At 47.8% G+C, this 10,879-nt stretch overlaps 1 protein-coding gene across 7 annotated transcripts in view; it reads right to left on the reverse strand.

Moving 5' to 3' along the window:
- The window catches only part of LOC123169366 (uncharacterized), a 6,341-nt gene extending 2,043 nt beyond the window's left edge, over positions 1 to 4,298 (reverse strand). The window contains exons 1-6 of one of the 7 annotated variants that reach the window (XR_006484776.1): positions 3,722 to 4,298; positions 3,309 to 3,621; positions 1,993 to 2,059; positions 1,861 to 1,907; positions 1,118 to 1,157; positions 946 to 987 (exon numbers count right to left, since the gene is read on the reverse strand). Coding sequence is in view for 2 of the 7 variants with exons in the window: in XM_044587203.1 (XP_044443138.1) it covers positions 1,147 to 1,157; positions 1,861 to 1,907; positions 1,993 to 2,076; positions 3,309 to 3,604 (438 nt within the window). In the remaining 5 variants the exon portion in view is untranslated. Of the gene's footprint in view, positions 1 to 873; positions 998 to 1,117; positions 1,158 to 1,860; positions 1,908 to 1,992; positions 2,077 to 3,308; positions 3,622 to 3,721 lie in introns of those variants that run through there. The other 6 variants (XR_006484774.1, XR_006484775.1, XR_006484773.1 and 3 more) reach the window with 6 other exon arrangements.
- Between the last annotated feature and the right edge of the window lie 6,581 nt (positions 4,299 to 10,879).

Below are 10,879 nucleotides of genomic sequence, written 5' to 3' on the forward strand. Positions count from 1 at the left end.
CTTGTTTTTACCCCTTAGTGGGAGTACCATAGATAGTAACATCACACATATCTAGATAAAATAGATGATGTGGCAAGCAATAAATGAAAAAAAGAGGCATGTGTTAACATAGCTAGTTACTACTGGTATGAGTAACATCACGCATATCAAGGCAAGATGAGTCTATAACCCAATAAATGAAGTATTGCATGTTACCACACATATGTTACTCCCCACTATAGAGGTAGTAACATGGGCATGTTACTACTCTACTAGTAGCTGGGGCGCCACCTGGTGGCACCTCTTAGGCGGGATTGTGCGCACTAATCAAGTTGTTGTATTTGTTAAGTGTCGGTATAACAATATGCTTAGTTTACCGAGAAGGCAGGCAGCGCAGATGAGGCGGTATTATTTGGAGCTAACGTAACCTTTTCTATTACACGTATCACTATGACACTACGACAATTATCCTCAAAAGGGTTACCAGCCAAAAAAACTATGTACTTGACACTTAGAAGAGCTAGTGCATTTTGGCTAGTGTAATTTCACAGAAATAATAAGCTAACAATATATATTTGGTCGATGGAGATGTCCAGGTCATGACCAATATGTTACTGTGCGCACTAATCAAGTTGTCGTAGTTGTTAAAGTGTTGACAGTACAAATAAGAGACATTTTTCATGCTTTGCTCAAATCTTCTCTTCAGGTCCATCTCTCTTTAAGATTTCTTGTGAGCTTTATCAACATACCAATTTCACAAATAATAGCACTCTTTTAAATCACATTCGTACACCTCTTATCAAAAGACCAAACAAATTATTCATTGCCAAACCAGAAAGTACCATTCATGTACATCAGGAAAAGAACATTTATAACTAAAATAGCACCCCCACATTAAGATCAGTCAACTGCTATGAATCTAAAAACTCAGGGGGTACATACAATTGATCCAAGCAAAGCACTCACCGTACATGAATTACACACCTCTGGCAGCTTCCTACTTCAATCCTAGTACAGACTACAGCCCCATCAGTGAACCATGGGAGGAAGAGAAAAGCAAGCAACAGTCGATCATCTTCAAGACAGGAAGAAACCGGATCATAAACTGGAAGAAAAATTGGGACAGCAGAACCCTCACCTCATAATGGACCTTGTGTTTCTTGTCTCTCATGCAGGTTCTGCAGAATAAGATTGTACAACAAATGAGCAGAATCTATAAGCATTGTCTCTTCAGATTATTTGTAATGGCAGCATAACACTTGGTTCAAGCAAACGATTGGTGCTGCTGCTAGTCCTATTTTTTCAGGAGCAGAGCAAATTGTACAGCAAATAAATCACCCATATATACAAGTATGGAACGAATTATACTAAGCTATGATATAACTCCCAAACATAGTGACATTTCAGGAGCAGAGCAAATTGTCCAACAAATAAATCATCCAATACAAGTATGTAATGAATTAGACTAAGTTACTCTATCATACACCTCATATTTGAACCAGGCATGTGTGTGCAATATACAAATTATTTCTGTCATAAACTTGAAACACGACAAGTTGCCCTTACTCATGACTGGTCAAAACATCAAATAAATGGGTGTAAATTAAGCTACCTCAAGCTCCACACCATGATCTGAAAAACAGTGCATATAACATGACATGTAGTAAGCAACTCAATCATTTTCATGGTTGCTGGTTAAAATGGTACACACATTAATTGCCACCATTTCATTCAGACAATCAACAGAAAACCAAATCACTGACACAAAACAGACAGGTACAACATGTGTTCCTAGCATACAGGCATTACACGACGGCTAGGCCACAATTACAGTGCAGATTGTGCAATCAAAATGCAAGACAGTATGCGGCGTACACGTACCGATGGCTCGAGATGGTGCCCGTTGGCCTGCCGCCGGAGATCTTGACCTACAAACAGCCATTCACACTGACTGGAGGAACACAAAAGCAGCAGATTTGCAGCCCAATGGGAATCAAGGTATTGGTATGGTACCTTTCATTCATAAGAACTTGCCTTTCTGATATATGACCACCACGTTGATGTTGCATCTCAGGTTCTCCTGCAGCAAAGAAGGATCTTCACAATGCACCACATAAAAATTCAGAAAGAGTAGAACATCAGAAATAGAAATTTTACTAAATGGAAGTTAGAGAGATAAACGACAGTTCATGTGGAAACTTCTTGATTCTCTCCAAATCCCCACTACCGTAATCAACGAATCATCACTAAATCCATCAAAACTAATAGAGGCATTATTCAATAGCACAAAAGCATGTTTCTGCTATGCTACAAGATTCAGAAAGGTAAAAGATAAATAATATTCGGTACCGTCGTAGTCGTATACCAACAAGAAATGCATCACACAGCCACACAAGATTTACCTGTTCCTTTCCCTTGCTTTGCCTTGTAGTGGAAACAAACCAAACATATGTTGTCAAAGAAACTGTCAACATCGCCACAATGTCTGATGGCCATGTCAGGATCACATCCTAGATTATTTTTTTCCTATTTTCTTTCACTGTTTTATGTGGTAGCTCTATTGGTTCCTTAGTTTGTTCTCTTCAAAGTATGCCAGATGATCATCGTGAAAAAGGTAAAGCCATCCAGGTTCCCACCGTTATATTCAGTACAGCGTAGACTGTTTTTTACTGCTAATTAAGTGGTTAAACCTTTATATTTCAGTACAGTGTAGACTGTTTTTTTACTGCTAATTAAGTGGTTAACTATCATTACTTTGTTCTATATTAAGTTCCATGTGCATTTTACACAACATTTATCTTCCGAGAGATCTCTTCAGTTCGAGCAAGCATAAAACAAGGTTGCGCGTATCACTTCTCATTAGATGCGAAGCTACTTCCTGTTGGGGGGTCACGCTGATAAGGTAAAGATGTGTGTTCATCCTAATTATGCCAACTTGTAAGCTCTGTGAGTGTAGAGGTAGCTCAGGATTTTTATAGTTTTATTTTATTGAGATTCAGGAACTAAACATAAGAAGTAGGAAAACTCTCACATTGCCATGTCGCATAGAAATGTCCGTCTAGCCTGAAAGCCCTAGCAATTGTGAGAACATAACGAACCTAAATCTCTTCACTCGCTTAGCCCCAATTTAAAATCATAGTGGGAACTTGAAGAAACACAATAGCATGCCTTCGACAGGATTACTACGCACTGCAAATCCGAAACGCTACATCTAAATAATTCTAACCAATAGAGTTACTCCAATTAGCAACTAACGATCTGGAATGACAGCCGAATCAAACAGGGGGGGATGGATAGAGCCACCGGGAAGAGAAGAGGGGCAAGAGCACCTTGATCGCGGATGCCGTGCTTGTCGTCCGTGCGTGGAGCAGCCCGTGGTCATCAGCCGCGCGACTGCAATCGCGGTGCAGGGCGAGCTAGAGGCCGTGCTTGGTCGCAGCCAGCTCGAGGCCTTAACAGCGACCTGCGTGACCGTATCAGGAAGTAAAGCAAATCGGACCTTCATGAGTAACAACAACGCAACATCCAAATCGAATCGAATCGAAGCAAGGGCAGAAAAGAGAGACGCGAGAGGCGTCAGAGGGAATGGCATCCTGATGTAGCTCGGCATCTCCCGCTCTTTCATGGTGCGGTCCTCGATGTCTTATGAAGGCGGAAGTATTAATTAATTCTCATTCAAACGTAGCTAATAACATCACAGTATATAGTATTCAAAGCACAGGAGCATCTGTTGGGACATTACCTCAAACACCTGTTGCGCATCTAGAACTGGGGCTCGATTCCCGGCCTTGAGATCGCCGTCCTCCACAAGGCGGTAGACATGCACCCGGCACTGTTGACCTCGCCCTTATGCGGCGCTGAGTGACCGATGGACACTGACGGGGCGGTGCGGCCCTCGGCGGCAGGAGCTAGAGCACGGGTCGACGAGCATGAGGTGGTTGGGGGAGTCATCGGAGGTGTGGGTGCCGAGGACGAGGCTGTGGGAGCGGGTGGAGGCTGGCGACTCTGAGAGGAGCCACTGGAAGGTGAGCGAGGGCAACTCGAGCGGCTGGGACATGACGAGGTCGTAGAGCACGGGCGCGCACTTCTTCCAGTCCAGGTACTCCATCTCCATCGTGGCGGCGGGGGCGACGGCTCCTCTGCGAGCCATGGAAGAGCAACTCTTCCTCCTCTCTGAGGCGAGACGAGGCGGGCAGAGCAGGATTGGGGCGGCGGCAGCGGCGGCGGCGGCAACCCTAGCCGGCACTCGGGGTGGGAAGAACGAGCCCCTCTCGTTCGGCCTCCACCGCTTTTCTCTCGTCTTTTAATTTTCCTTGCACCCAGCCGCTTCTTTCCTTTTCACCTCCACACAGTAATAAAGGACACATGGATTACCTCCTCGCTCGCCCCATCTGCACACGTTAATGTTTTTAATATTACTATTCATTGTGGCCAGTCTTAGTGTTCCGTACTGCCCCCCTCATAGATTAGTTTTCCACTCCGTAAATATGCAATTATGGGCTTGGCCCTTCTTTTCATTTAAAGGTCAGTGGGAGCCTCTCTCAGTGTCTCCAAGTTAAAAAGAGAAGTTGTATTTTTTCTATCCCTGTTGCACCACCTCGTATACGTTTACCTTATGTACGCATATGATCCTGCTAAGAATTTTAATTCCCTAAATTAATTTCCCATAACTGCAGCAAAGTGAGCAACATGGTTTAATCTTCCAAAAGAATTAAATACTAAGCTCAGTTTGCAAAATGCACGTGTATGCAAAGTTACTTCCACTGTATTCACTTAAGAAGTGCTACATTTCCTCGGAAAGAAAAGCAGTTCTATATTGACTATTCTACCCTATTTGAAAAAGATAATGAATTCATAAATCAAGTGTACGACTCAGTGAGATTCAAGCTCACATTCGTAGACGGACAGGACAAGATTAACATGGGCTACCGACGAATACATGGACACAACAAAATGTATGGATAATCTTTGGCATAAGCGGTAGCAACATCAATCTGATGAATTCACCGAATACAAATGATTCACATCTGCAATAGTCATAGTGCATCGATTTAAATCTGCATCAGAAATTACCGTGCCTCACATGCTTCTTTGTTTCCCCCAATCCATCTTCTCCTCCCCGACCCATTGTTGTTGTGAACTCTGCCATGTGAAAGAAGGAGCGGTCAATCCTGTAGCGAATTAAACTATTGAATTACATAGGTAGCACCCTGGACGTGGAAGGTGGTGATTAACAGCCGGCAACGGAGCTTGCGACGACCTAACCCTAGCTTTATGGACCAATAAACACACGTAGCCTCACCATAAGAGCATCTACAGCCGGAGGGCCCAAAACCGGCCTCAAGTGCCCGGGCAGCCCGCTCGGTCACTGATCGGTCACGAAATTTCGATCTAGATGGGCGTCTCAAACGGGTCTCAAATGACCGGCTGCAAGACCCTCCACATATCCAGCCTAAATATGATGCAGATATGGGGAGCTCGGATGCGTCCGGCACATCGGGCTGACGGCGGGGTCTCACGCGGAATCGTCCGGAAACACGGCGGTTCGAAGCTCGTCTCCTCCATCGAACCGATCGGCGGGCCGCGTAGTGCCTAGCCCAGCTATTTAAGTAGACCGTCGGCACTGAAATCCTACCCTCCACATTTTCCTCCGCCTGCCCGCCACTGCCGCCACTTTCCACTCCCCGTCCGCCACCAGTAGTAGTCATGCCACCACGCCGTCGGGTGAGGAGCTGCCCATTTCTAACACCGGACTGTCGGCTGGAGCTCCTTGAGCAGATCCGATCAAGGCGTGAAGCCTAGATCGCCTCGGGGCTACCCCCAGATGCAGTGGATCCGAAGGAGGAGGAGGTTGAGAAGGAGGAGGATGTGGGGGACGCTGGCGGCGCGGATCTGCGGGCGGAGAAACACACCATGCTCAATTCCCTCCGCTCGGAGTTGGCTGCGGAGGCCAGACGCCGTCGCCGGCAGGAGATGGAGGCGTAGCAGACCGCGGAGGAGGCAGAGATGCTCGCCTACATGGACGAGGTCGAGCAAGATGAGGATGAGTCGGAGCCCTCGTACGCGCCAGTCCACACGGCGTCCGGCACGAACATCGTGGACATCTCCGACGACGAAGATTAGTTAGGGTAATACGTAATATGTAGTACATAGGGATAGTACGTAATATGTAGTATGTAGGATTTTTTTTGCATGCTTTGTATAGATATAGAGGTTGAAATATGAGAGACTCGATATAGAATGACTAATTTGAGATATAATTGGTCACTATCCATGGACGCGCCCAGTCGCGTACGCGGACATTTGAGGGATCGGATTTGCCAAATCCGGGTATAGATACTCTAACATCTCCTAGATTTCTCTCGGCTCTGTGTCTGACTTTGACTACCCCTTCGTCCGTGACCCTTTTTGCAGGGTGTGGTTTATGTGGTTGAGGGCTCCTCCGGTGTTGGCACTGTCCTGAACCACAGATTACTTTGCAGCGTTCTTGCATGCTCTACTATATCAGGTCGCTGGTTGGCGATTGTTTTCCATAATAGTAACTCCAATCGGGTGACGCAAATGGACGTGTGTTGTGTTCATTTTTTTTTTCATTTGAATCGATGTGTCCGTCCCTTTTCACGTTTGGGTCGACAGTGTGCCAACACGCGTATGCATTTTCGTCTTTGTGGTCGATTTGCAACCATTTTTGAGCTTTTTTTGCGACATACTAAATCTTTTTGCCTAAGTTCACAACCAAATAAATATTTCATAGTTTACTAATGTAATCATGGACGGCCAAAGGAGCAGCCACAATCTCCACATCATCGGACGAAGAATCATCCGAATCGCAAATCAAATTATGGAGAAAATACTCATCGCCGGAGTCCATCTGTACCTTCTGGGCAAACCGTCAAACACCTCGCGGGCATCGTTGAAGAAGCCGGCCGGTGAAGAGCCTCACGCATCTCCGAGACCAGGTAGTAGCAAGTCTGTCGGCATGGAGGCGAATGTGGCGGCGTTCGGCGAGCGAGGTAGCCGAGCTTGCGTGCCGCCGGCAGAGGACGCGAGGGGGTTGCGGCGTCAACGTCAGGGAGCTGCGATGACGGAGTAAATGATCCCCCCAAATGCCAGAGTATGGGGCCATCGGGGTGGTGTGTTGCTGGGGGAGGTATGTGGGTGCGGGTGGCCGGCCTGGGCACCGGAACCGGGCAGCGACGGCGACGGGGTGGGGCGGCCGGGTGTGCTTGCTGTCGGTGGAAGGAAGGGGGAATGGTCAACGTGCCACCGACTAGCGGCCATGGAAAGGACAAGGACGGGCATGGTGTGCGTCTGCTGCGTGTCCGTGCCGACGCAAACACGGCCCCAATTTGTGCCTCAAATGGGCCGCGCGGACAAAATGCGGACGTGAGTCCGTTTACGCAAGCACACGTGTTGGGATAATTTTTGTGTTCGTTTTGACTCAAACGGACACGCGGTACAGTATGGGTCGGCGCGTTGGAGTAAGCTTGCTGACCAATTGTTCGTCCGGCCAAAAACAGTAAAAAACAGTACATACCTGAAACGAAGCTAGTAAACAGGGCTAGTAAAGAGGGCTCCTTGATTTATTTCTCCAGGAGCCTAGCACGCAGAGAGAAGCTAGCAACTCAATTCCTCCAATAGCCGGAAACGTGGATTGATCCATGCCAAAGGAACGAACTCATGGCTTCTGAACACATTAGAGCGTGACTACCTACTTAAACTGATAGTGGAAGGGTAACCGTACCTCTGGCGGGTTTGGACGGGCTGAGCTGATCCAGATCCATGCCCATATCCATGAGCCTGTCCATTGCCCACCCATGAAAGTATCCATGGCTCACAAATGCTACCGATGCCCATACCCATTGGGCTCATCTATCCGTTGATATGAAGATCCATGAAGCGATCAAAACACCAGGGATACGTTTGGTAGGCTACATTAAATCCAGCCAGGCCCGTGCTGACAGTTTTCGGCCCATTTGGTTGTCTGGGTTGCATCTAAAACCTGGCCCGCATGAACCTCAAAATAGGTCTTGGCCTCGTCCCGGAGGAACGGCCGAATCGGCCGTTTTTTTGCAAGCCAGACTCTCTGGAGCCACGCGTGGCGAGCGTCTGCACGTGTGAGGAAGCGCGGGACACGACGGGACGTCTCATAACTCTCCTCCCTCCTTACCGTCACCACACTCGGCAATTCACACGCACTCTCTCTCTCCCCCTCACCACCCCTTCGGTTTCTCCGATGGCAGAGCCACCGTCTCGCCACACCCCACCCATTCTGGTCAGCGCCGGCAGCAATCGCATCCAGGAGGGGTGGATTGCCGACCTCGCCGCTCCCGAATGGGATCTCGCAGCGGCAATCCGTGCGTCCTCTCCGTTCTGCGCCAAGCCGCCGCCACGGGCCAATGCAGCGCAGCCGCCGGTCGCTCCAGCTCCGCTACCAGAGTGTGACGCCCGGATAATTAAGCTACAGTAGTCAATTGCTAATGTTGCCATGTCACCACTATTACTGTTGCGCAGTCTCACGTTGATTCAAATCAGTTAAAAATTCAAATTTAAAAATAATGTCAAACAATTAAAGTTTTCAAATAGCAAAACTGAAGTGTTCGAAATGTGACAAATAATCCATAAAGAATATTGGTGAAGAATTCAACATTTAATAAAGTATTTAGATGTCCTAAAAAATTAAAATAGCAGGAAAAACAATTATTTAAATGCTTTAAAAAATAAAAATCCTAAACTATTTTATTTAAATGCTAAACTTAATGTAGCAGTAGCTTACTTTAAAACATTAATTTAGGTACTATTTTTATATTTTAGAAAACTAAGATTCTATGTTTTAAAGAGAAAAACTGAAAACATAAAGACAACAAATAAAAAGGAAAAACCCCTGCTCCCCCCTGGGCCTTAGCCCAGCTGGCCACAGGCAGGCCCAGCCCACCCCTTCTCTCTATCGTCTTCCTCCCCCGCTTTGTTCCTCCGACCGAACCTTGTGCTCCCGTCGAACCCGCTCACCCCCCCACCACACTGCCACGACGCCGGCGAGAGGATAAGGCCAGCCGTGCCCCCTCGATCCTCTCTCCCACTCACTTCCCCCTTCTCTCCCACTTGCAGCTCTCTGCCTCGCCCTCTCCGCCCTCACCGAGCGCATCCGTCGCCGTGTTGTCACCATGGATGCGGCTGCCGTGCTCTCTCTCGCCTGAGATCACGTCAGGGAGAACCGCCGTCGTCCGCCACATCGCCTACGCCATCGGGCTCGAGCTCGGAGCCCTACATCGACGGGATCGGCTCCGTCTTCCACCTTCAGCCGCCGTGGATCCCCGCCGAGGATCGTCGTCTTCAAGCCTTCTCTGAGCCCACTGCCCAGCCCGCCGTCCTTACTGTGAGCCGCCGCGTCGGTTACGCCCTTCCCCTCTCTCTCTCTCTCTCGTCTCTAGTCACCGTGCCGCCGAGACCGGAGCTCCTGGCGCAGGAGATGAGCTCGCCCCGCCGCTGTCGTCCGTTCCTGAGCATGGCGAGCACGCCACCGTGCTCGTGGCCTCGTTTAGGAGCCACTTGTCCCGCTAGAGGCCGAGCCTCTGCGCTCGAATCCTCCGACCCCCGTGCTCCGGCCGTCGATGCTCCGGTCAGCTCCGGGCATCCTAGCACCCCCCCAGCTGGCGCCAAACAGCTCACGATTCTGCCCTCTTTCGAACGCACTACTCCGTCGTCCAAATGGTTCACGAAGACCATTTTCCGGCCACCACTGCCGCAACCCGCCTCGCCGGAGTGTCACCGCCGGCGCGCTTCCGCCTTGGGCGATTGCGAGGTTGGCCCGGGCCGTCAGGCCAGCCTATTTAGCCCCGCTAACCACCCCACACTAGTAGAAAACAGGGCTTAGGTCACAGGGCAGTTTTCACATTAGCCCCGGTTCAGTCACGAACCGGGACTAATGTGAGCATTGGTCCCGGTTTGTGAGCCCAGGGGGCCGGCCGGGGCCTCGTGGGCATTGGTCCCGGTTCGTATGGACCCTTTGGTCCCGGTTGGTGGTACAAACCGGGACCAATGGGCCACGCTCCTGGCCCACCACCCTTTAGTCCCGGTTCATACCACAAACCGGGACTAAAGGGCTGGTCCTAGTTGCAGCCAGTGTTTAGTCCCACCTCGCCAACCGAAGGGCGCTCACACCAGTTTATAAGCCCGTCCCTCTATGCCTTGTTGAGCTTCTCTTAAAGTGAAAATAGATGCCCTTATACAGGAAATTTGACTTAAATTCATAGTAAATTTCATAGAAATTTATTATGAATTTAGGTTGAATTTTCTCTATAAGTGCATCTATGTTCAATTTTAGGGTTAATTTGAAATGCTTTTCAATTTTAGGGTCTTATAGCTCAAAATAATTAGTAAATGCATGAAAAATAACAAATGAAGTCAGGAAGGATTGACAAATGATGATGTGGCTTTGAATGATGCATTTTGAACACACAAAAAGTCAGGAGTTCAAATAAGTTTAAAAAAATGAAATCCCTTTGTAACAGACGAGTTTCCGGATGAAATCCTGATACTTTGAAAGAGATTGTCCGTTTTGTACACGAAGTGCATCCAGTTTTTGCCGTAACCCTCTGAACTTTCTTGCACATGCTATATGGATGAAATGATGATATCATGCCAACTTTCAACCTTTTCAGAGTTCATTTGAAATGCTTTTCAATTTTAGGGTCTTATAGCTCAAAATAATTAGTAAATGCATGAAAAATAACGAATGAAGTCAGAAAGGATTGACAAATGATGATGTGGCTTTGAATGGTGCATTTTGAACACACAAAAAGTCAGGAGTTCAAATAAGTTTTAAAAAATGAAATCCCTTTGTAACAAACGAGTTTCCGGATGAAATTTAAACTATTCAAATTTGGAAACTAATGGAGTA

This window comes from Triticum aestivum, chromosome 7D (genome assembly GCF_018294505.1).
Source record: "Triticum aestivum cultivar Chinese Spring chromosome 7D, IWGSC CS RefSeq v2.1, whole genome shotgun sequence".
NCBI classification, from domain to species: Eukaryota; Viridiplantae; Streptophyta; class Magnoliopsida; order Poales; family Poaceae; genus Triticum; species Triticum aestivum.